At 38.2% G+C, this 27,725-nt stretch overlaps 1 protein-coding gene across 1 annotated transcript in view; it reads right to left on the bottom strand.

Annotated features, from left to right (window-relative positions):
* RNF17 (ring finger protein 17) overlaps positions 1–27,725 on the bottom strand; it is a 112,753-nt gene that overhangs the window by 47,006 nt on the left and 38,022 nt on the right. Inside the window, exons 13-18 of the mRNA XM_015120755.3 lie at positions 26,190–26,379; positions 25,239–25,407; positions 22,858–23,048; positions 21,005–21,146; positions 5,191–5,344; positions 554–669 (exon numbers count right to left, since the gene is read on the bottom strand). Coding sequence (XP_014976241.2) covers positions 554–669; positions 5,191–5,344; positions 21,005–21,146; positions 22,858–23,048; positions 25,239–25,407; positions 26,190–26,379 — 962 coding nt within the window. The remainder of the gene's footprint in view (positions 1–553; positions 670–5,190; positions 5,345–21,004; positions 21,147–22,857; positions 23,049–25,238; positions 25,408–26,189; positions 26,380–27,725) is intronic.

Raw genomic sequence — 27,725 nt, 5'->3', positions numbered from 1 at the left:
TCATTTGTATTTTAAAATGTTTTTCTATAATACTACACATTTCCTAAAATGAAAAACACAGCTTAAAAACAACTCACGCAACAGACAGTATATAAATTAGAAAATAAGGCCCCTTCTCATCCTTCTTTCAGAATACTACTACTCCCCAGAGATAAACAAGGTTCAGTTTTTTACATATTCTCCCAGGCTTCTCTATTGTATACACATATATACTTAGGCATAAATGTGATCACAGTAGAAGTACTTCTGAGATAAGCATTTTTAACTTGATATATCATGAACATGACTCTTACCACAATATATGATCTCAAAATGATATATTAAAAGCTGCCAACAAGTATTTAAGACACAAATACACCGAATTAATGTTTAATATGCTTATTTGCCATGATATACATACTATTTCTTCAGTAGTAACCATAGCAACATTTATCTACAGTCCCTGTATCAGAAACTAGACAAAAATGGTAGTTAACATTTCTATGGTGACAACAGCTTCTAAAAAGACTTCCATATTTGTGCTGATATTCTGGCCCTAGAAATAATAGATTACCTTCTCTGGGGCAGTCAGAAACTCATCCTTTATTTTACGCACGTCTTTAATTGTTATTTTTGCAGTATTACCAAAGTCCACATATTTAACTTCAACTTCCTGATGTCCAGGCAATCCTTGAAAAATTATGAAATTAGAAATTACAAACTTGGAAAGGAAACAGAATTATCTAGAAAAATTTCGACTGGTTTATAGCCAACGGGATTAGAATACTTTTAGCTTCAATATACAAACTTAATACTTTTTAAAATGTAAAAAAATTTCAAATATGTGAACCTTGAAATCATCCATAATGCAGACTTGTAAGAATGAAAAACTAGTATGTTTTAAATATACAAAGGATAGCCAAAATTAGGATAACAAAATCATATGGCAGGTGGTATGACTTAAAAGTTAAGAATTAGGCTTTGAGTCAGTCTGACCAGTTTAGAACACTAGCTCCATCACTAAAATTCTATGTGACCTAAAGCAAGCTAATTAATATCTCTAAGATATTACCCTGAGCAAGTTATTTTTTCTAAGCCTCATTACTTCATCTGCAAAATGGGTATACCAATATAATCTAATTTCATGAGATGTTTTTGAAGGATTTAAAAAGCACAAGGTACAAGGTAAACACTTAATACATGTTTATTGTCAGTCAAAATAGGTGATCAAACAAGGCAAAAGATTCAACAAACTAAAGATTCATTCATATAACAATATCTGTGAAATTTTGAGAAAATATTGTACTTGGGGCATATTGCAAAAAAACAAGTAGAGAGAGACCTCTATATCAGTCTACTCTCTATACTTTAAAGTCGTCTCTGGAAGTTTCAAACACAGAGAAGTTTTTAAAAAGACATCACACACTAACCTTTTTGAAAACACTCAAAATACATGGTTTTCGAAGTTAAAGACTAACACAGTATATATCATTTCAATATGGAAAAAAGTCCAGTATTCTCTGCTCCTTGGCAGAAGTAGAAGCAAGTGACACAGCACTGGCACTCACTCAAGATGACACTTCAAACACAGGCCCTATGGTAGGGGATATCCATGATAATTGAGAAGATACATGTTATTATAAAGCCAAAAGAGAGGGTAATCTCTCCCCACTTCCACTGGAATCCCCTTGCTAGAAGGATGTTCTCAATTCTACCAATGCTATTAGATTCTTACTCTTCCTAAAGTCTCTGAATGGAAATGTAGTTTTAAACAAATAGATGGATATGGAAAGTAATTTAAAGAATGTTATTGTTTTATCTAAATTATCAAATAAGAACAGAGTCAGGCATGGAAGGTCTCAAATTTCCCCATTTATGTTCTCTGGAGAAACTATGGGAAGATGGCTCCATGCGAAAAAGGGAATTAAACTGAAGAGGTAAACATGGCATCCAGAAAACAAGGGATCCAATACTGGAGAACAATGAAGTATATGGCCTATGGCCAACTGAAATAAATATCAAGAATAAAAAATGTGTAGTAAGCCTAGGGGGTAAGCAGCCCAACTGGAGAAGATACAGGATGTTTCTGGCTACATGTGATGGCTCACACCTGTAATCTCAGTGCTTTGGGAGGCAGAGGCAGAAGGATCACTTGAGCCTAGGAGTTTGACCCCATCTCTACAAAAATATATATATAAATTAGCCAGGCGTGGTGGCAAGTGCCTGTAGCCCCGGTTAACCTGGGGGTTGAGGTGGGAGGATTGCTTGAGCCCAGGAAGCAGAGGTTGCAGTGAGCCATGATCATGTTCCACTGCACTCTGGCCTGGATGACAGAGTAAGACCGTCTCAAAAAGGATGTTTTCATGCTTTAAGAAAAAAAAAAAAATCATACTAACATTCATCTGAAGAGTCTAATCATATGGAAAATAGTTTTGAACTACTAAAAATACACTTACAAATTAAAAGAAAATAAAGTGAAATATGAACTCACAATAGAATTAAACGAAGTATACTTTATGGCTTTATTTACACAGAGTACGAATTTAATGAAAAATTGTGATATAACTATAGAAAAGAGAAAAAGGAGGACAAAAGGGCTATGGAGATCCAAAACTTGTCTGACAGAATAACAGGTAATATCTAAAACTGAAGTGTCAAGTGAAGTATTACATATTAGTAAAAGAAGGAACACAAGTAAACAACAAAATAGCTGAAAGAATGAAAAGTAATTGCCTTCAAGGAGGGAAGTGGAGTGTGTCTTTTAGCATTAACTTTTAAATTAGGCAGATAAAAAGCAAAAGAGCTACTATTCACCAAAACAAGTATCATCTTCAAGGTGGAGTTCAACAGGGCCACAGAAGATACAGGAAAATGGACCACACAAATCACACATACATTTCTATTAGTATCCCCAAAAGTGGTGCTAACAGAAATGAAGAAGCAGCAGAATGAGCACCATGGACACTCCATCTTCCCCAAATGTTACTACTCAAAGATTTCAGAGGCCTTATTGTTCACCAAATAGTTAACATTTTCAAGCCAATAATCCTAATTTGAAAAGCAGTTGCGAAGTCCTTAGTGTCATGAAAAATGCCTTTGTCTGCTCCAAAGATATTTACCAAACTATACAGTGGTATCTTCATTGCAATCGTTGGAACGTTTTTGTCTCCAAAATTCATGTTGAAACTTGATCCCTAATGCAGCAGTACCTGGGAGGTGACTGAGTCATGAGGGCTCTGCCCTCATAAATAGGATTAGGTGCCCTTATAAAAGGGCGTGGTGAAGGGAGCTTGCCTTCCTTTTTCGAACCTCTGGCATCAGAGGACACAGCATCCGTCCGCTCTGGAGGATGCAGCAACAAGGCATCATCTCGGAAACAGAGAATAAGCCCTCAACAAAACAGTGCCTTGATCTTAGACTTTTTAGACTCTAGAACTGAGAAGTAAATTTCTATTGTTTATAAACTACCCAGTCTGTAGTATTTTATTACAGCAGCACAAAACAGACTAAGACATTCATAAGAACCACATTTGAAAATTTTTAGTTCAAGTCACTAACCACTAACAAAATTAAAATCAATGGTGACAAATGAAGGATAGAAAATTCAGGTTGCAAGAATAGTTTTGACAAAAACAGAACTGATTATATATTAGGAGAAACTTGTAAAGATCTTAGATTACCTTAATAATGGAAAAAACATTTTAAACAGTATCAAATTAAATTTAAAAAAATTGTCGAGCACAGTGGCTCACGCCTGTAATCCCAATCCTTTGGGAGTGGGAGACTGAGGCGGGCAGATCACTTGAAGTCAGGAGTTTGAGACCAGCCCAACTAACGTGGCAAAATCCTGTCTCTACTGAAAACACAAAAAAATTAGCTGGGCGACTTCTCTTTTTTTTTTTTCCTTGAGACGGAGTTTCGTTCTTGTTGCCCAGGCTGGAGTACAATGGCACAATCTTGGCTCACTGCAACCTCTGCCTCCTGGGTTCAAGTGATTCTCCTGCCTCAGCCTCCTAAGCAGCTGGGATTACAGGCATGCACCACCACGCCCAGCTAATTTTGTATTTTTAGTAGACACGAGGTTTCTCCATGTTGGTCAGGCTGGTCTTGAACTCCCAACCTCAGGTGATCCGCCCACCTTGGCCTCCCAAAGTGCTGGGATTATAAGCGTGAGCCATCGCACCCGGCCTTTTTTTTTGAGACAGAGTCTTGCTCTGTCACCCAGGCTGGAGTACAGTGGCGCAATGGCGCAATCCTGGCTCACTGCAACCTCCGCCTCCCGGGACCAAGTGATTCTCGTGTCTCAGTCTCCTGAGTAGCTGGGCTTACAAGCACACACCACCACGCCTGGCTAACTTTTTATTTTTAGTACAGACGGGGTTTTGCCATGTTGGCCAGGCTAGTCTCGAACGCTTGACCTCAAGCGATCTGCCCACCTCAGCCTCCCAAAGTACTGGGATTTACAGGTATGAGCCACCACACCCAGCCTTTCACCCTTTCAATAATAAAAAGACATATTTACAAACTAGAAAGAATGTAAAATAAACAACACAATGGGTTAAACTGCCTATGGTATATCTAATTTAATAACCCACAAAAGCTTAGTCTGTAATGTTCTGTCTTAGTCAATGCAGGGGAATAATTAACTTTACTATTTTTGTTGCTAATACCTCCATTTTCATAAATCTTCTGTCTTCAATCCCACTTTTTATTCTTCCCATTATTTCATAAGTTGAATCAATTACTTAAGGAGGATGTATAAAAAGGAGAAAAAATACACCAAGAAAACTAGTAGTTCGGTCAATAATTCCCAGGAAAGAAGAATATATTAAAATTGAAGGGAAGCAGAAAGGACACAAAGGACTTACCTTTAATTTGTACCTTGACAATCAAAATAGCATGGGACAGACAAACAGTCAACATGAAGCTAGAGTTCACCGGTTTTTGAATAATTAATTTCTGTCGCTTTGTTCTATCTATACTACTTTTCCAGCAAGATTCCCAATGGTTAAGTTCTAGTCAAGTCAAGTCAAACAAAATCTCAGGAGATAAATTCACCTTTCAACATTATCACTAGCTTTTTAAAGAGAGATGACAGAGCAAATGGTAAGATCAAATAATATTACTTCCAAGATTGAACTGGTACCAACTCAAATGATATTAGTTTTGAAGTATAACATTTCCCTGTAGAAACAGCATGCATTCTCCTACCGATAACTTTTGCTCGGTACCAAATTCCATCTTCGAATTTAGCTACACAGACTTGATCTTGAACTGGACAGAGGATTTCCAGATTTTCTCCAGCTTCATTTTTATAGAATTCCTCGATTGTCTTTAACAGAAATAAAAAATCCAGGCCCTCTATCTAGCAAATAAAGGGATAAAGCACTGTCATTTCACAGAAACTTAAAATGTTAAGTGTTGAATGAATTACAAGCACTGTCATTGAAATTATAAAACATTAAAACTTGAATTGAATGTAAATCTATCAATTGTGTTATGTAATTTATTTTACAAAATTGTATTGCAGAACCAGTATAGAAAATTAGTACAGACATAAAAATAAAGTCACATTCTGCCAGATAACTTAGTGTATATATTCTTCAAGACATTTTTCTATACATACACACACACACTCCCTGTATATTTGTTTTTACCAAAACTAGACTTTACCACATACACAATCACTTACATTTTTCTATCATTTCTCACTTTTTCTGTTTCAGTAACTAGTATTTCTAGGTCACATTTAGTTTTCCTTAACTGATCCAGACCCATTACAAACTAAGATTATATACTGCTTCTGACTGTTATCTCCATAACTCTTTTATAATCTAGCACAGTCCTCTACTTTTAATGAACATGTCTTGTTGAAGACAGTCAGCTAATTTTTCTGCAGAATGCCCCATACCTTACGGATTTATGTGGTTATATCCTCATGCTGCTATTTAGCTTATTCCTCCATGGAGTAAGGTCTATCTGCTGAATTTTCAAAAGGCTGAAAGTTACTACTAAGGGTTTGATGGATCCAAGGCAAATCTTTTTGGCTAGACTGTGTCATAGGTGGCTTTTTCTCACTCAGGTTGCAACACATCAAGGCCTAATACTTAATGACTACTAATATGCTAAAATTCATTTACTGATTGCAGTGATGATCTTGACCCCTCTCGATGTGTAGTTCTGTTTACGCCCTTGTAATAACCAAGTCTTAAGAATTTATGTGGAGCTACTTTGGCATTATATGAATATCCAGTTTATTATCAACCATCCATCTTAATGTGAATTGATAATCCTTCCTTAAATCAACAATAATTCAGTAGGGTTTGTGGAATGATTGCATTCTTTAGTAATACAGACTTTTCTCTTATTAAATGGTGCTATCTGGTATAATCAAAAAAAAGTTTCTAAAGTTTCCTATACTACCAAAAAAATCAAGGATTATAAATTTATTTCTTCGAATACCAATTATTAATGTAAAAATATTCTGAAATCCATTTCAATGGAAAAAATGAATTTTTTCTTGTGAGTATAATGATGAAAGTGAAAATTTTCTGAATCCCTATCTTATTTCATTTAAATTACTTTAAAACTACTTTTCTTTTAACTTTCATTTCTAAGTAGCTATTATACAAATTCTTCCAGTAACAGGTACGCCAGGGTGAACACTTAAAAATTCAGCAGAGGAATGACGCCAACAAAATAGCAGATTAGGAAGCTTTAAGTTCTTGTTCCAATACAGAAACATTGAAAAAATGAGAAAGTGTCTTAACCAACTTTATTAGATCAGATCTCTAGAAAGCAATCCAAATTTATAGTAACCAAGAAGCCTAATGAAGTAAAAGCAATTTTCTAAACGGCAGGAAAGTTTTGTGGTATTTTTACTCGCCCTCACCCTACCCTCTTCCCAGAATGACAATGGTCCTGGTCTTAAGCAGTGGCAATCTAGTTCTCAGTTCCCTCCCTTGAATCAGAAGGAACAGACCAGAACTTATATGCAAATTACTGGGTATATGTATCCTAAGTCTGGGAGATACCTACATGACTGATGCAAACAGTTAGTTTCTGCTTCACATAACTTAGAACACAGGCAGGAAGAATTGTAGGGACCACTTGTAAAACTGGCAAAGGGGAGCATAAGTGCAGCTGCTTGGAAGGGGAGTTTATTAATAGAAACATACAATAGACCATCTAAGACCAGGAGGAGAATCTGGGGTGAGAATCTTTACAAAATTAGGACATTCAAAAGCAGTCATATATATGGTAGAGTTTACAAAGCCACATGTCTGCCCTGACAAGATGCATGCCCAGAAAAGAAATGAAAAGACTTTAACTTTGACCTCAGGCTGACTCCTAGGCTCAGCCTATCTAAATGGCGAAGAAATGCCCACCAAAGAGCTAGTCTGCAAAGTCTAGGAAAGAGGCACCTTCCTCTTTCTCTGTCTCTTGTTTGTTTCAGCTCCTGACATTCAAGAAACTCTGTCAATCATTAGCTGAACACAAGCCAAAGAAACAATGGACTTCAGTGATCACACATGACAAGGAACAACGGTCTTTGAAACAGTTTGGAAAAGTACCAAAACAAATTAACTACTACAGCTTTTAAAACAACTCCCTTGGCCGGGCGTGGTGGCTCACACCTGTAATCCCAGCACTTTGGGAGGCCGAGGTGGGCAGATCACGAGGTCAGGAGTTCAAGACCAGCAACATGGTAAGACTCCGTCTTTATTAAAAATACAAAAATTACCCTGGCATGGTGGCAGATACCTATAATCCCAGCTACTTGGGAGGCTGAGGCAGGAGAATTGCTTGAACCTGGGAGGTGGAGGTTGCAGTGAGCTGAGATCATGCCACTGCACTCCAGAGTGGGCGACAGAGCCAGACTCCATTTTTTTGTTTTCTGTTTGTTTTTTTTTTTTAAAAAGAGCACAACTCTTTTAATCCCAAACAAGAGCTATGGGAGTTCATCACCACTATACCTGCCTTACAAGAAATTCTATAAGTTCTTAAAGTTGAAATGAAAGGACATTAACATGAAAACATATGAAAGCATGAAACTAACTGTAAAGATAAGACACAAAGTGTCAAGAATTCCTGACCTCACTGAAAACCAGAAGTAAGCAGTAATCCTGAAAGGGGACTGAATAGGACTTGCAGGTACTGACTGATATCAGGAGTTTCTGTGTCACTGCATCAGGGACCTCTGTCACTTCATTTTACATTCATGATCCTTTAGGTTTCATTTCATATTGATATAGGAGTTAAAAAGAAATTACTGAGGCTAGGTGCAGTAGCTGATGCCTAAAATCCCAGCACTTTGGGAGGCCCAGGCGGGTGGATCACCTGAGGTCAGAAGTTTGAGACCAGCCTGGCCAACATGGCGAAACCCCATCTCTACTAAAAATACAACATGAGTCAGGTGTGGTGGTGCACGCATGTAATCCCAGCTACTCGGGAGGCTGAGGCAGGAGAATTGCTTGAACCTGGGAGGTGAAGGTTGCAGTGAGCCAAGATCGTGCCACTGCACTCAGCCAGGGTGACACAGCAAGACTCCATCTCAAAACAAAAACAAAAACAAAAACAACAACAACAAAAAAGAAATTGCTTAGGCAGATAGTGAGAATACAGGAAGGAGTCCTCAGCAAGGTTTTCCTGTTTAGTGAAAAGCAGCCCCCAAATCATTTTCTAAGAAACAGCAGCCTGTAAAATTGAGCTGCAGACACAGATACCAGCAGTTGTGCCAAACCTGTTTAAAATGGTGGCTCCATCCTCCCTTCTCTCCTTGTCAGCCACATGTACAGTAAGGAGCACGCAAGATGGTGCCAGTCGAGTGGTAAGTCCATTTGCATTATAACATTAGGGTAGGGTGGCCAGTCTTTCTGGCATGCTAGGTAAACATCAAACCTGACTGAACCAATCTGTGGGCCCTATGTAATCAGACATGACCTCCTTAAACCTGCCTATAAAATCCGGCACATCCACCGACAGCCAGTCTTTCCCTTTCAGAAGCCCCTCTCTCTCTCACTAGAGACAGAGCTGTTCTCCCTTCTTTTTCTTCTGCATATTAAACCTCCACTCCTAAACTCCACATGTGTGTCCATGTCCTTAACTTTCTTGGCACGAGATGACAAGGAAGCTGCTTCAATATTTTCTGAAATATCTTTTAATAAAGAAGATGCAGACATGTGCAACCAGAAAAAAAAAAAGGCGAATCAAAACTACTCAACTGTCTTAAATATGTTAAAAGGGCTAAGGGAAAACAAAGAACTAAAGAAATTTGGGGAAATGATATATGAATAAAATGAGAATATCAACAAGTGATACAAATTATAAAAAGGAAATTCTGGAGCTCAAAAGTATAATAACTAAGGAGAAAAAATTCAGTAGAGGGGTTCAAAAGCAGCATTGAGTGAAAAGAAGAAAAATAATCAGTGAACTTGAAGACAGGAAAATTTACATATCGAGTCTGAGAAGCAGAAGGAAAAAGAATGGAGAGAAGTGAACAAAGCCTAAGGGACTCAAGTGAACCAACACAGACATTATGGAAGTCACAGAAGGAAGAGAGAGACAAACAGGCAAAAAATTATTTTTTAAAATGGCATTAAATGTCCCCAATTTAAAGAAAGACATGAATCTACCAACCCAAGAAGTCTAATGTTAGGAGTTGATTTGTATCTTCCCTCAAAGATATGCCAGAGAGCTATAAGCTCCAGTGTCTCAAATATGACCTTATTTGGATATAGGGTCCTTATAATCATGTTAAAATGAGGTCATTAAGATAGGCCCCAATTCAATATGATTAATATCTTTATAAAAATGGCAAAATTCGGGTACAGAGACAAATATACAAGAAGAACTCCACGTGAAGATGAAGGGAGAGATCAGGGTGATACAGCAAAGGCCAAGGTGCACAAAAGATTGCCAGCAAACCACCAAAATCTGAAGCACAGAGATGAAACGGATTTTCCCTCACACCCCTCAAAAGAAATCAACTCTTCTGACAAACTGATCTCATACTTCTAGACTCCAAAACTGTTGACAATAAATTCTGTTGTTTAAGCTACCCAATTAATAGTAATTTGTTATAGCAGCTCCAGGGAACTAAGACACTATGAGACTCCAAATAGGATAAACCCAAAGAGTCATACACCAAGACACATAATCAAACTCTAAAAAGGCAAAGCCAAAAAGAAAATCTGGAACGCAGCAAAAGAGATGCAACATGTCTTATACAAAGAGACTCAAGAAGATTGTAAGTCAATCTCTCATATTAGAAATCTTGGAGGCCAGGCCGGGAGCGGGGGCTCATGATTGTAATCCCAGCACTTTGGGAGGCCGAGGTGGGCGATCACTTGAGGTCAGGAGCTTGAGATCAGCTTGGCCAACATAGCCAAACCCTATCTCCACTGAAAATACAAAAATTAACCGGGCATGGTGGTGGGCACCTGTAGTCCCAGCTACTCAGGAGGCTTACACATGAGAATTGCTTGAACCTGGGAGGCAGAGGTTGCAGTGAGCCAAGATCACACCACTGTACTCTAGCCTGGGTGACAGAGCAAAACTCCATCTCCAAAAAAAAAAAAGGCCAGGTGCAGTGGCTTATGCCTATAATCTCAGCACTTTGGGAGGCCAAGGCAGGCAGATCATCTGAGGTCAGGAGTTCTAGACCAGCCTGGCTAACATGGTGAAACCCTGTCTATACTAAAAATATAAAAATTAGCCAGGCATGGTGGCACGCACCTGTAATCCCAGCTACTAGGGAGGCTGGGGCAGGAGAATCAATTGAACCCAGGAGGCAGAGACTGCAGTGAGCAGAGATCGTGCTAGTGCCTCCAGTCTGGGCAAGACAGCAAGACTCTGTCTCAAAAAAAAAAAAAAAAAAAGACAAAAAAGAAATCTTGGACTTTGGGAGGCCGAGACGGGCGGATCATGAAGTCAGGAGATCGAGACCATCCTGGCTAACACGGTGAAACCCCGTCTCTACTAAAAAATACAAAAAATTAGCCGGGCAAGGTGGCGGGCGCCTGTAGTCCCAGCTACTTGGGAGGCTGAGGCAGGAGAATGGCGTGAACCCGGGAGGCGGAGCTTGCAGTGAGCCGAGATCGCGCCACTGCACTCCAGCCTGGGGCACAGAGCAAGACTCCGTCTCAAAAAAAAAAAAAAAAAAAGAAATCTTGGAAGCCAGCCAGAAGGAAATGGGAAGAGAGAGAGATATATGATGTACTAAAGAAAAAAACAACCTGTCAACTGAAAATTATACATTTGGCAAAACTAGCCTTCAAAAATATGAGAAAAATTAAGACAGTCCCAGATAAACAAGGGCTGAGGGACTCTATTACCACTAGACCTGCCCTGTAAGAAACGGTAATGGAAGTCCTTCAGGTTGCAATGAGAGGACACTAGACAGTACCTCAAAGTCACATGAGGATATTAAGATCTCTGGTTAAGGTAAATACATGGGTAAATGGGAAAGTCAGTATTATTGCAATTTTGGTTTATAATTCTACTTTATTTTCTACAGGATTTAAAAGACAAATGTATAAATTACAAATCTATGTTATTGAGCACACAGAGTATAGAGATTAATTTGTGACATCAAAAATACTGGAAAAACAGCTGCAGAGAAGTACAGTTTTTCGTGAAGTTAAAATTATGTTCGTATTAACTCACATTGGATTGTTATAACTTTAGGATGTTATATGTAATCTCCATGTTAACGATAAAAAATAGTCTACAAGATAAACACAAAAAGGAAACAAGAAGGGAAGCAAAACCTAATACTATAACATTTGCAATATCTATGTTCATTACAGCAGACAATCCAAATGTTCACTGACAAATGAAGGGATTTTTAACATGTAGTATATATATAAAAAAAGTATTATGCAGCCTTAAAACAGGAAATTCTATCAATGCTTATAACACGGATGAATCTTTTTTTTTTTTTTTTGAGACGGAGTCTCACTTTGTCGCCCAGGCGGGAGTGCAGTGGCCGGATCTCAGCTCACTGCAAGCTCCGCCTCCCGGGTTTACGCCATTCTCCTGCCTCAGCCTCCCGAGTAGCTGGGACTACAGGCGCCCGCCACCTCTCCCGGCTAGTTTTTTATATTTTTTAGTAGAGACGGGGTTTCACCGGGTTAGCCAGGATAGTCTCGATCTCCTGACCTCGTGATCCGCCCGTCTCGGCCTCCCAAAGTGCTGGGATTACAGGCTTGAGCCACTGCGCCTGGCCAACATGGATGAATCTTTAGGACATTATTATAAGTAAAATAAGCCAGTCACAGAAAAACAAATGCTGCCTGAGTCCACTTATACAAGGTATCTAACACAGTAAAATTCATAAAAACGCAGAAGTAATATTGTGCTGGCCAGAGGTTGGAAGCAGGAAGAAATATGTTGTTGTTCAATGAGTATAGCTTTAGTTTGCAAGATGGAAGTGCTCTAGAAATCTATTGCATGGTAATATGAATATGGTTAACACTACTGAAGTTACACTAAAAAATGGTTACGATAATAAATTTTATGTTTTTTTAACACAACTACAAACGAGATTTTAAAAAATACATCATACTAAAAAGAAAAAAGCAACTAAACACAAAAGAGGGCTCTAATGGGGGAAAGAGGAATAAAAGAGTGATAAGATACAGAAAACAGCAAATGGCAGAAGTCTTTCCTCATCAATAATTACTTTAAATGTAAATTGATTAAACTCTCCAATTAAAAGACAAAGATTGGCAGAATGAAATAAAAAAAAAAAAACATGATCCAACTACATGCTGTTCACGAGAGACACACTTTATACCTTATGCCATACACAGGTTGAAAGTCAAAGGATGGAAGAAAATACTCCATGCAAATAGTAATCAAGAGAGATCTGAGATGGCTTTACTGGTATCAGGCAAAACAGACTTTAAATAAAAAATTCTTACAAGAGAGAAAGGACATTATAAATTGACAAAAAGGCCAATTCACCAGTAAGATATAACAATTATAAGCTATTATGCAGTACACATCGAAGACCCAAATATATGAAGCAAACATTGACAGAACTGAAGGAAAAAATAGTCCAATAGTAATAATAGAAGACTTTAATATTCCACTTTCAACATTGGATAAAACATCCAGACAGAGTATCAATAAGGAAACAGAAGACTTGATCAACACCGTAAACTAACAGATCCTAACAGACATACACAAAACACTCTAGCCAACAGTGAAATATACCTTTTTTTTTTCATACAAGGCCACTTAGAACATTCTCAGAATAGACCATATGTTAGGCCACAAAAAAGTCTTAATAAATTTCAAAAAATTGAAATCATAAAATGTATTTGTCTCTATGACAATGAAAGGAAACTGGAAATCAAAAACAAAAAACTGCCAAATTCAAACATGTACAAATTAAACACCACAAACTACCAACAGGTCAAAGAATAAATGCTTCAAGACAAATGAAAATGAAAACACAACATACCAAACTCATGAGATGCAATAAAACAGTGCTAACAGGGAAACTTACAGCTACACACACAATTTTAAAATATTGCAAATTAACAACCTAACTATATACCATAAGACAATGGAAAAAGAGAAAATTACCCAAAAGTAGCATAAGAAATAATAAAGATTAGAGCAAAAATAAATAAGACAGGATAAAGAAACAACATCAATAAAGCCAAAAGTCGATTATTTGAAAAGATCAGCAAAACTGACAAATCTGTAGCTAGAATAACTAGAAAAGAGAAGTCTCAAGTTAATAAAATGAGAAATAAAAGTGGAGACAGTACTATCAATTTTAAGGAAAAAAAATTATTATTATTTTTTTGAGATGAAGTCTTGCTGTCACCCAGGCTGGAGTGCAGTGGCACAATCTCATCTCACTGCAACTTCCACCTCCCGGGTTCAAGCGATTCTCCTGCCTCGGCCTCCCAAGTAGCTGGGACTACAGGTGCCTACTACCACACCTGACTAATTTTTGTATTTTTAGTAGAGACAGGGTTTCGACATGTTGACCAGGCTGGTCTCAAACTACTGACCTCAAATGATCCACCCAGCTTGGCCTTCAAACGTACTGGGATTACAGGTGTGAGCCACCACGTCCAGCCAAGAAGTAAAAAATTATGAGAGATTATTGTAAACAATTGTATGCCAACAAACTGGATAATCTACATGAAATGGACAGACTCCTAGAAACACACAACCTTCCAAGACTGACTCATGAATTAGAAAATCCGAGTAGACTTATAATTAGTAAAGAGGTTCAAAAAGGATTCAAAAACCTCCTACACATGAAAAGCCCTGGACCAGATAAGTTTCACTGCTGAATTCTACCAAACATTTACGGAAGAATTAACACCATTCCATCTCAAATTCTTCCAAAAAACTAAAAGATGGAGGAATACTAACTCTAAGAGGCCGCATTACCCTGATAACCAAGCCATATTAAGACACTATAAGAAAATTACAGATCAATATCCCTTGTCAATACGGATGCAAATATCCTCAACAAAATACTAATAAACCAAATTCAGCATATTAAGAGATTTTGTTTTCTTCTAACTTGGTCTTCGGGTCTCTCTCTGGAGAGTGGCCATGAACTCTACCCTGCCCTGACAAGGTTCTAGAGGAGGTGGTCACTGATGTTTACAGTAAATCCAAAGAGGATACTTCTTTACCTTGGTGAATGGGCCAATGCCTTGTTGCCTGACCTGTGACCAAGTGTACATCTCACAGGAAACCTGTTTATACTAGCAGATGCCCTCGTGGTTCTTGTCTGACCTGTGTCTGGTTTATTCCTACCAAGAGAGCCACTCTCTAAGACAGTGGGAGGAAAGTTAGGTACGTGTATGTCAGTCAGGTGAGACACAGAGACAGCAAAACAAAACACATGAAATAAAAGAAGCATTTTGCTAATCACAGGTAAGAGTGAATCTATGGAATTCTGTTTTTATTAAGGTCCACAGGCATTATCTCTTAAGGCTTTCCAGCAGGGGTTGTGAATTGGCTAATTTAAAGAAAATATGCATAAAGGGGGGAAATTATTTGCATGACTCTGGTGTTGACTCTGGTTTTATTGTGGTAAGCAGCTATGGGGTATGCTGGGTCAGTGAGATGTAGAACAAGTGACCCACACTGCAAACAGCCACATGGGGAGGGAAAGTTTTAAGTAAGCCAAAGGTGAGGTGGTATGACTCGGTTTCAAACAACTTATGTTAGGCCTAAAAATGGATGCCAAAGCAACAATGATGTTAAACAAATTTGTGATAAAAAGATTATACATCTTTATCTAGTGGGATTTATTTCTAAAACACAAGGATAATGACATATGAAAATCAACGCAGCAGGCCCATGCCTATACTCCCAGCACTTTGGGTGGCTGATGTGAAAGGATCACTTCAGCTCAGGAGTTTGAGACCAGCCTGTGACATAGTGAGATCTCAAATATACAAAACAAAAAAATTTTAAAAATTAGCCTGGTGTGGTGGTGTGCGCCTTTGGTCTCAGCAACTCAGAGGGCTGAGGCGGGAGGACTGCTTGAGTCCAGGAGGCAAAGGTTGCTGTGAGCTGAGATCATACCACAGCATTCCAGCCTGGGCAACTGAGGGAGACCCTGTCTCAAAACAAACAAACAAGAAAATAAAACAAAATCCAAAATCAACGTAATATACCACATTGACAGGATGAAGGAGGAAAGACCGAAACATGATCATCTCAATTGTTGCAAAAAAGAATCTGAAAAATTGAAGACCCTTTCATGATAAAAACACTCAATAAACAAGAGACAGAAGGAAACTTACTTCACATAGTAAAGGTCATTTGGGAAAAACCCACAGATAATACCAAACTCAATGGTCAAAGACAAATGCTTTTCCCCTAAGACAGGAATAAAACGAGGAAGCCTGCTTTTTCATCTTGTATTCAACATGATATCGGAAATCTTAGCCAGAGGCATTAGGTAAGAAAAAGACAAAAGGCATCCTGAAAGGAAAAAGTATAAATATCTGTTCATGGATGACATGATCTTCTATGTAAGAAACCTCCCCCAAATTACACACACACACACACACACACACACACACACACACACACACACACACCCCGTTAGGGCTACCAAATTAATTCCGCAGTTGCCAGACACAAAATTCACATGTAAAAATCAGTTGTTTTAATACATTAGCAAATGAGCAAATTGAAGAGGAAATTTAAAAAGCAGTTCCACTTACAACAGCATCTAAAAGAAGAATTAGGAATAAACTTGACCAAAGAGGCCAAAAATCGATATGCTGAAAGCCACACAAAACTTTGAAAGATATTAAATAAAATCTAAATAAATGATAAAAATCCAGTGTTCATGGATAAGAAGAGTTAAAATTGTTAAGATGTCCATGCTATCCAAAATGATTTACAATTCAATGTAATCCCTATTAAAATCCCCATGACATTCTCTGTTCATAGATGACACGATCTTATACATGAGAAAATGACCCCAAATTACATACACACACACCCTCTCTCTCACTTGTCAGAACAAATTAATTCAGCAAAGCTGCTGGACACAAAATTAACATGTAAAAATCAGTTGTGTTTCAATACATTAGCAAATGATAATATCATACTCAATATCATACTGTATTTCTTGAAGAAATAGAAAAATCCATCCTAAAAGTCACATGGAATCTTAAGAGACACTGAGTAACCAAAACAATCTTGAAAAAGAACAAAGTTGGAAGACTCACACGTTGTGATTTCAAAAGTTACAACACAACTACAGTAATCAAAACAGTACTGACCTAAGGACAGACACACAGACACATGGAATAAAATAGAAAGCTCAGAAATAAACTTTCACTTTTAACAAGGGTGCCAATACCACTCAATGGCGAAAGGACAGTCTTTTCAACGAATAGTGCTGGGAAAACTGGATATCCAATTCAAAATAATGAAGCTGGGCCCTTACCTTATACTTTGTACAAAAATTAACTCAAAATGAATCAAAGATCTAAACCTATAAAACTCTTAGAAGTAAGTACAGGGAAGAAACATGATGTCAGATTTGGTAATGACATCTTGGATATGACACCAAAAGCACAAGAAACAAAAGAAATATTAAATTGGTCTTCATAAAATTAAAAACTTGTGGAACAAAGGACACTATCAAGAAAGTGAAAAGACAACCCACAAAATGGGAGAAAATACGGCCAGTCTTGGAACACGGGTGTGAATTGTACAGTTCCAATTATGTGCGAATTTTTTCCACCTCTGCCAGCCCTGAGACAGCAAGAGCAACTCCTGCTCTTCCTCAGTCTATTCAACACAAAGATGATGGGCATGAAGACTTGTATAATGATCTACATTCAGTTAATGAATAGTAAATATATTTTCTCTTTATGATTTTTAATAACTCTTTTCTCTAGCTTACTTTAAGAATACAGTATCAAATACATATACAAAATATATGTTAGCTGTTTAAATATTATTAAGGCTTCTAATCAACAGTAGGCTATTAGTAAAGTTTTGTGGAAATCAAAAGTTATAAGCAGACTGAGTGTTGAGGCTCATGCCTGTAATCTCAGCACTTTGGGAGGCTGAGGCAGGAGGACTGTTTGAGACCAGGAGTTCAAAACCAACCTGGACAACATAGCAAGACCCTGTCTCTAAAAAAAAAATAAAAAAAAATAAAAAAAATTCGAGGTGTGGTGCATGCCTGTAGTCCTAGCTACTTGGGAGGCTGAGACAGGAGACTACTTCAGTCCAGGAGTTACAGGCTGTAGTTAGCTACGATCTTGCCACTGCACCCCATCCTAAGCAACAGTGCTGGACCTTGTCTCAAGAAAGGAAAAAAAAAATTAAGTTACACACAGATTTTTGACTGCACAGGTGTTGGTATCCACCACCACCACTTGTTCAAGGATCAACTGCATTTGTAAGTCATATATCTCATAAGAATTTAGTATCTAGAATACATAAAACTCCTACAATCCAGCAGCAAAATAAACAACCCAATTTAAAAAATGGACAAAGGGTTGGGCATGGTGAATCATGCTTGTAATCTCGGCACTTTGGGAGGCCAAAGTGGGAGGATCACTCTGGCCCAGGAGTTCAAGGTCAGCCTGGGTTACCTAGCGAGACCCTGTGTCTACAAAATAATAATTAGCCAGGTGTGGTGGTGTGTGCCTGTAGTACTAGCAATATGGGAGGCTGAGGCTAGAGGATCCCTTGAGCCTAGGAGATTGAGGCTGCAGTGAGCTTACGATCATGCCACTGCATTCTAGCCTGGGCAACAGAGTGAAGCCCTGTGTTTAAAAAATAAAAAAACAACAAGTTTTAAAAATTTAAAAAAATAAATGGATAAATGACTAGAATGGCTATTTCTTCAAAGACACACAAATGGTCAATAAATAAGGACATGTAAAGATGTTCAGTATCGCCGGCCATTAGGGAAATGCAGATCAAAATCACAAAGTGACACCACTTCACACTTACTAAGAATGCTATTATTCAAAAGAAGACACTGATGCGACCAACAAACATACGAAAAAAAGCTCATCATCACTGGTCACTAGAGAAATGCAAATCAAAAGCACGATGAAATACCATCTCACACCAGTTAGAATGGTGATCATTAAAAAGTCAGGAAACAACAGATGCTGGAGAGGATGTGGAGAAACAGGAACACTTTTATACTGTTGGTGGGAGTGTAAATTAGTTCAACCAGTGTGGCGATTCCTCAAGGATCTAGAACCAGAAATCCATTTGACCCAGCAATCCCAATACTGGGTATATACCGAAAGGATTAGAAATCATTCTACTATAAAAACACATACGGCCGGGCGCGGTGGCTCAAGCCTGTAATCCCAGCACTTTGGGAGGCCAAGACGGGCGGATCACAAGGTCAGGAGATCGAGACCATCTTGGCTAACACGGAGAAACCCCGTCTCTACTAAAAAAAAAATACAAAAAAACTAGCTGGGCGAGGTGGCGGCGCCTGTAGTCCCACCTACTCGTGAGGCTGAGGCAGGAGAATGGCGTGAACCCAGGAGGCGGAGCTTGCAGTGAGCCGAGATCCAGCCGCTGCACTCCAGCCTGGGCGACAGAGCGAGACTCCGTCTCAAAAAATAAAAATAAAAATAAAAAAGACACATACACATGTATGTTTATTGCAGCACTATTCACAATAGCAAAGACTTGGAACCAACCCAAATGTCCATCAATGATAGACTGGATAAAGAAAATATGGCACATATACACCATGGAATACCATGCAGACTTTAAAGGGTAAGTCACATCCTTTGCAGGGACCTTCTCAGCAAAGCTAACACAGGAACAGAAAACCAAACACCACATGTTCAGTCGTAAGTGGGAGTTAAACAATGAGAACACCTGGACACGGGGAGGGAACACCACACACCGGGGCCTGTTGTGGGGTAGAGACAAGGGGAGGGAGAGCATTAGAAGAAATACCTAATGTAGATGACGGGGATGGGTGCAGCAAACCACCATGGCACATATGTACCTATGTAACAAACCTGCATGTTCTGCACATGTATCCCAGACCTTAAAGTATAACAATAATAAAAAAAGAAAAAAACCAAGTGTTCATGAGGGTGTGGAGAAATTGGAACCTTGTGGATTGCTGGTAAGAATGTAAAACTGCAGCTGCTATGGAAAATAGTTTGGCAGTTCCCCAAAAAGTTAAACATAAAATTACCATATAATCCAGCAAACATTCCTAGATATTATACATACCAGACGAACTAAAAGCAGAGACCCAAATGGATACTTGTATGCCAGTGTCCATAGCAGCATTATTCACATAGGCCAAAAGGTGGAAACAATCCAAATGGCCATCAACAGATCAATGGATAAACAAAATGTAGTATATCCATACATAGAATATCATGCAGCCATATAAATGAATGAAATTCTGATACATCCTACATAATAGGAACCTTGAAAACATTAAGTTGAAGTGAAAGAAGCCAGATCCAAAAGGAAACACTGTATATGATTTCACTTAGGAGGTACCTAGAATAGGCAATTTCAGAGAGACAGAAAGTAGAACAGAAGTTCCTCAGGGACTAGGGGAGAACAAATGGTGATTGTTTCATAGGTACAGGGCTTTTGTTTGAGATAAATAAAAAGCTCTGGAAATGGAGGCACAACACTTCATGTCCTTAATGGCACTGGAATTGTATACTGAACAATTATTAAAAACTATAAAATTATGTTAGGTATATTTTACCATAAAAGACACTGTAAAAAATCAACAAAAGGAATAAATGCAAACCCTAACTTAGATAAGCCGACTCCACAACTCATCTGAGGAGCCACTACGGTGTGATGCGGTGCTGACATGCTTGAGATGACAGGTTCTGAGGCTGCACAGCCTAGGTCAATCCTGGCTCTACCCTTTCAGAGCTGTGTAGCCTTCACACAGTTGCAAGATGCTTCATCTCTGTGGTTAGGGTCCCCACATTCACATGGAGACAACAGTGTCTTTCTCACAGGATTGTGCAAAGATTAATTAGTTAATTCACTTAAAGTCTTAAGGGCCTTATGATGAGTGAAATCATATAAAGCACCCAGAAATCAATAAGGATGAACTATTATTGTTACTATCTACATGTATCAGTCACACATCCAAAGTTCAATACAAAATGCCTTTAATCTGTGTCTATTTTGTGTTCAAATTCAGAAAACACCTAATAATAATCAGCAAATTTTCAGATGTACAGGTTAGAAAAACTTTATCATTATATTTCTATTTGCTAACTCTATATGCTTTCCTAGTCTCCAGATTTCAGAAGGTAGCAAGAAACATTTATACATTAATTATCCTTCACTGTTCTTTCAATTTATGATAATCATGTGAACTTGTTTGAAGTTGCAACGACTAAGAAATTTAAATGTACGGAAGATTAACAGTGGTATGTTTGCTCTAACTAAAATTAACAGTAGACACTCATTCTTGTTATACACGTCTAATTAAAATTTAAAAACTTCATTTAAAAACACATTATATACTTACCAACTGAAGATAGAAATCTCCAGGACTATTTATATGACAAACCGTTACTGAAACATCTGTCATTTCTTTAGGCAAAATAGGTGGATGATAGTGTAAAGTAGTATTTTTTTCAAAATGACTTCTTAGTGATTGTGACTTAAACCTAATTAAAAGCATAATGAAAAGCGTAAGCAGGGTCTCACCTTGTCACCCAGCCTGGAGTGCAGTGGTGTGATCATGGCTCACTGCAGCCTCTACCCTTCTAGGCTCAAGCAATCCTCCCACCTCAGCCTCCCAAGTAGCTGGAACCACAGGGGCATGCCACCACACCTGGCTAATTTTTGTAGGGACAGGGTCTCCCTACATTGCCCAGGTTGACCCTGAACTCCTGGGCTCAGGCGATCTTACTGTCTTGGCCTCCCGAAGTGCTGGGATACAAGTGTAAGCCACCATACCTGGCCAAGCCATTTTCTTAATCTCTCTTCTCTCAGTGACTTGATCTAAAGGAAGGAGTTGCACATGTACTGACTTATTTACCAAAAGCATTCATCTTCTAATTTCTTTCTTCTAATATTTCTCGGTATTGTCTTCAATTATCAAACCAGGTTAAAAAGGTATCAAGTCTCAAAACTTTAGAGCTGGGCTTTCACATCACACTTAGATTCAAAGCTGCTTCTGTTCTTTGTGTTACATTGATATCTGTGGTCTGTGGTAGCAATTGGTGATGTCAGCTGAAGGGTCTCTGTGGCCCCCTCCAGCTCCAAGACGACTTTTATTTTTCTAGAATGGAACCTGCTTGGGTTCCATTCCCAATCATCCAGGGTAAAAATTAGAATCTTTGACTACCTCTATGGTTACTTAAGTCATCAGAAATGATGGATAGGCAGGGCACTGTGTCTCACGCCTGTAATCCCAGCACTTTGGAAGGCCAAGGTGGGCAGGAGTTCAAGACCAGCCTGGACATCACGGTGAAACCCTGTCTCTACTAAAAACACAAAAATTAGCCAGGAGTGGTGATGTGTGCCCGTAATTCCAGTTACTTGGAAGGCTGAGGCATGAGAATCACCTGAACCTGGGAGGCAGAGGTTTCAGTGAGCTGAGGCTGTGCTACTACACTCCAGCCTGGGTGACTCTGTCTCAAACAAACAAAAAGAAATGATGGACAAATAAACTTTAAACATCTGTTCTAGATTCATACATTAAATATAGGGTAGTGATCATGAACTCATTACAAAGGCTAGAAAATTTAGGAAAATTTAGGAAAAGTTAAGCTATAATTCTTGAAACCCTCATACAGCTGCTTATAAAGTTATCAAGAGTTCAAAAGATGTTAGTGATTTACACATACTTTATATTTTGAGCTACCTTAATTTCTCTAATTTTTCTAATTTTCTTTTTTCTTTACAGACAGGGTCTTACTCTGTCACCCAACCTGGAGTACAGTGACAAGAGCACAGCTCAAACTCCTGGGCTCAACAAACCTCCCACCTCACTCCTGACCGGAGAAGCTGGACTACAGGTGCAGGCCCCCAGGCCTGGTTAATTTCTTTCTGTATGTCTTTGTAGAGATGAGGTCTAGCTATGTTGCCCAGGCTGGTCTCAAACTCATGACCCCAAGGAATCCTCCCTCCTCGGCCTCCCACAGAGCTAGAATTACAGTTAGGAGCCGCCCTGTCCAGCCTATTTTCTTAAATCCAATGATCTGAATCCAGTTTTCACAGACAACAACTGTACTTAGAACTAAGTTTAAAGCAGTATTTTTAACTTCAGGTATGTTAAGGTTTACTTTAGAGACATGGTTTTTAAAGGCAAAGTCTGCTACTTATTTATAGCTATAATCTCAAAGAATATTTAAGTTTTAATAAGTTACTTACTTGGCTAGTTCCATAAAAACTAGTGCATCTCTAAGAGACACAGGCATATCACTGCTTATTTTATTTGGTGGTGGTTTTTGCAGATCTACAATAAGCACACCATCTTCTTCTCTAAAAACTTTCATTGAAACAGCCTTGTTATTAACCATTTTCAAAAATTCCACTTTAGCTTCCTCTTCCCAGCCTTCATTCTGCGCAAAAAAGTAAAATTCCATAGTAATTAGTAATTATAAGTGTCTCTAATGTTACAATGTTCTGGATTTAGTTTTGTACCAACCACAGACGCAACTGTGAGCAAAATGAACCAACCACAGACATTAAGAAACAGCCAGGGAAGGCCGGGTGTGGTGGCTCACGCCTGTAATCCCGGTACTTTGCAAGCCCGAGGTGGGCAGGAGTTCAAGACCAGCCTGGCCAAGATGGTGAAACCCTGTCTCTACAAAAAATACAAAAATTAGCCGGGCATGGTGGCGGGTGCCTTTAATCCCAGCTATTCGGGAGGCTGAGGCAGGGGATTGCTTGAACCCGAGAGGCAGAGGTTGCAGTGAGCCCAGATCGTGCCACTGCACTCCAGTCTGGGTGACAGAACAAGACCCCATGTCAAAAAAAGAAAAAAAGAAAAGAAAGAAAAAAAGAAACAGCCAGGGCCACAAACTTAGGGGCAGTCTTTATGAATGTGCAATGTGCATATACCTTCACTTTATAAATATATTCTCGAGGTTTTACTTTAGAATTTAGTTTTACTTTTGGATAGGAATATGAAGGTTATAAACAAAGATCTCAAAATGAAAGAAATAAGTATTGTTTTCCACTTAGATGAAAATTCAAAAGGTAATTTTGAAAATATAGGTATGGCTAAAAAAAATTTAAAAATTTACAATCATCATCAGTTAATCCAGTTTCCATTACTAGCAATACATAAGATTTATGCTACTTAAGTGATTTAAAAAAAAAATCCACTCACTGGGCAAAAAAATTTTCTTTTGAGACAGGGTCTTACTCTGTCACCCAGACCGGTACGCAGTGGCATAATCTCAGCTCATGCAATCTCTGCCTCCCAAGCTCAAGCGATCCTTCCACATCAGCCTCCATGGTGTATCACCATGCCTGGCTAGTTTTTGTATTTTTGGTAGACAGGGTCTCGCCATATTGCCCAGGCTGGTCTCAAACTCCTGAACCCAAGCAATCCTCCCACTTCAGCCTCCTAAAGTGCTGGAATTACAGCCTTGGGCCACCACACCCAGCCAAAAAAGTTTTTATCTTGATCTTTGAACATTTAAGTACCATATCGAAAGTAAATTCATGATCAAAACCAGAAATTCCTTAAAAACAAAAAAGAGAATAGCTTTCTGAACTTTTTATGATTATAAATGTAAAATCCACTCAGTGTAAAAAATGCAAGAAGTTAAAAAAGAGAAAATTAAAAACAAAACACCATTTTAAAGAAAACACCAGTGCTATTACTTCTGTGTTTCCTTTTTTTATTAACTTATTTGTTATTTCAAATATGTGTTGAATGCCTTCTATGTGGCAGGTGATCTGCTAAATGCTGGGAATACAACGATGAGCAAAGACAGACTCCTGCTCTCACAGACCTTGTAAGAATAGAACTGCTTAACATGTATTGTTACAATTTCTGTCTCTTAAGAGTTTACAGTCTTGCTGGAGAACAGATTTTCATAAATAATACAAAACGCAGAATGCAATATGGCCATTAAATAGAGTAATAAAGGGCAATGGAAATAAGAAAATACTGTAGAGAAACACACACCACACCACAAACTTATTTCTCTGGACAGTTGACTCCAAAATTATTGGTTTGCTTGGATTCTTAACCAATCATTATGTTAATATATGCTTATTCAACTCAATTTCCCATTAAAAATATTTTCAATTGTGGAAACTGAAGTTCATTTCCTTTTCTATTAGAAATAATAGTTTAGGCCGGGCGCGGTGGCTCAAGCCTGTAATCCCAGCACTTTGGGAGGCCGAGACGGGCGGATCACGAGGTCAGGAGATCGAGACCATCCTGGCTAACACGGTGAAACCCCGTCTCTATTAACAAATACAAAAAACTAGCCGGGCGAGGTGGCGGCGCCTGTGGTCCCAGCTCCTTGGGAGGCTGAGGCAGGAGAATGGCGTGAACCCGGGAGGCGGAGCTTGCAGTGAGCTGAGATCCGGCCACTGCACTCCAGCCTGGGCGACAGAGCGAGACTCCGTCTCAAAAAAAAAAAAAAAAAAAAAAAAAAAAATAATAGTTTAATATGCACTATGTATTTACCAAGATTAGTGGTTCCCTGAGACTATACTTAGCAATCTAATTGGCAACACATAGCTACAATTGTAATAGCCTCTGAAGGAAAAAATAAAGTCTCACTTACTGAATTCTGTGGAACAATGTCTTTCAATGAGCATGGTTGTGCTAACGGCTGGATGTCTTTTAGCAGCCCTTCAATATATGGTTCAGATTTCCTTAGAATCAGACATAAATCATTTAGTGCAATATGTTGTTTAGCAGAGTGTTCCGGTCTCACATGGGTATCAACAACTCTAGGAGAAATTCAAGTAATATTTATTAAAAGTAAAGTTTCAAACTTAAATGTGTTTTCCCCCACAGAAGGTATGCATTTCTAAGTATAATTTTTCTTAAGTTACACTTTTTAGAAAGTTATATTCCAAATTCACACTTTCTTACTATATAGATTTAGTTTAGCTTCTATAAGCAGAGATACTGTTTTCCTCCACAGAATGAAATCTCAGCCACATTTGTACTTTCATATATTCATTCAATCTGAGCTTACAGGAGATGACACTTCCCCCCATATAAATCTATTTATTTATAAAGCTATAACCACTAAGCGATCATGCTATGGTTAATACTGGTCCTTACTACAGAAACATAGCAGTTTGTATTATTTTCCTAGAAGACAGAGAAAACCATTTAAAATACTGACACTGAGTCAGACAGCATGACACTTTAAAAAACATTAATGAAATTACAGAAGTCTGATTAAAAATTTAACTCAATCATCTGTAGCTAACTGTAACATTTTATTTGAAAGAATTAGTTTGTGTATTATTCCCCGCTTAGAAGTGACATAAGAAGAGTACTTAAGTTTGGAATTCCTTTTCTAAGCTCTCCATCTAGTAATACTGGTAAATGATAAAATTTTACGTATCAAGACAACTGTGGAGCAAAATAATAAAACGTGTCTTGGAAGTTAAGAATGACAAATTACTCTCTCTACCTCTAATTTCCTTTATCCTTTGACTCCACCTTCCTCCAAAATGTTTCTAAGCAGGCCAAGAATACATATTATAAAATATCATACCCTGTGACAATCAGGACTTCAGAATTTCCAAAATCTACCATGAATATTTGTATTAGTGCAACTTCATGGACAAATAATCTGGTTGGGCTACAAGGTTTTCTGGTATTTTTACCCTCTATTGGAATTAATTCTGTGATAGTTCCTCGACACCACATTCCATTTTTAATACTGTTGACAAATATTCTTGCACCTAAATGAGGGAAACAAATCATTATCAACATTTATCAAGAAAGACATTTAGTAAGTTTACAGACACGTTAGTTCTACCACGAAAGTCTTAATTCATTTATTTACTGATGATATACCACTGTGTTCAAGTGCTATGAAGATATAATACAGCATATTATGATAGTTTCTGTTATACAGAAACAAGCTAAATAGGGAGATAAACATCCAAATACTAAGTTAGCAGTCACTTAATGAGGACCTGCTTCATCAGCAATAAGAACAAAGATGAATGAGACTGTCTTGCCATCAAGAAGCTCAAGAAAGGAATAAGACAAGCAAATTACCACAATTACACTGTACTTACAAGCAATACCATCTGTCCTTGTACATGTACACATGTACACTTACTGACAAACACATACTGAAGTTCGTAATGAGAGAAGAAACAATTGTCTTCTCTTTGTAAAGGAGAGTGAGAGTAAAACAATGAAAGGCAGCTTGTGAAATGCCAAAATTAATTGGCACCCAGTGGTGTTCAGAGAAGAGGGAAGATGAATTAAGGACTCAGCAGTAGAGGAAGACCTTTGCAGGGACCAGTTGGATTACAAATTAATAACCAGGAAAAAAGAAGATCAAACAAACAAAAAAAGGCCCACAGGTGAATGCTTACTATGAGCTCAGAAATGTTCTGTTTTGTCTGAATTCACTTACTCCCCACAACAGCCCTACGAAGGTAGTGTTTCCATCATATAAGTGAGGAAACTGAGGAAGAAAAACTAATCTGGCCCAACTCACATGGCTACTTAGAAGAAGTAGCAGGAGAACTCAGGTAGTCTTAGAGCCCATTTAAACTACGTATTTTGGAAATAATCTGGTAAACTCTGATCACTGATTATATACAGAGAGATGCTGTGTAATCTCCTCTGTATACACTAATAACAACAGGAATAGTTGAAAAGCACATTATAGGCAGCCTTTTAAGTCCTACCAAAACGTTTGGTCGTCAGTTTGTCAGTGACCCTTCTCTTATTTTGCTACACTACTGTACCAACATTCTTAGTTTTAAAATATAGTAAATCCCCACTTAATGTCATTGATACATTCTTAGAAACTGTGACTTTAAGCAAAATGGCATAACAAAACCAATCTTACCACACAGGCTTATTAATATAAACAAGAGTTAAGTTTCCACATGTATTTCTGGTCACAAAAATATCATCAAACTTATAAAGACCCCAAACACTTCTAATATTAAATACTGAAACAAGTGTGAGCTACACGTACATTTAAGAAAGATGAACAAGAAAGATATTTATTCAATTTTTGGTGAATCAGTGAGTGATGGCAGTCATAGTGGTAGTGGGTTAA

This window comes from Macaca mulatta, chromosome 17, assembly GCF_049350105.2.
Source record: "Macaca mulatta isolate MMU2019108-1 chromosome 17, T2T-MMU8v2.0, whole genome shotgun sequence".
Lineage (NCBI taxonomy): Eukaryota > Metazoa > Chordata > Mammalia > Primates > Cercopithecidae > Macaca > Macaca mulatta.
The sequence above is the reverse complement of the archived record's forward strand: the minus strand, read 5'-3'. Positions and strand labels throughout refer to the sequence as shown.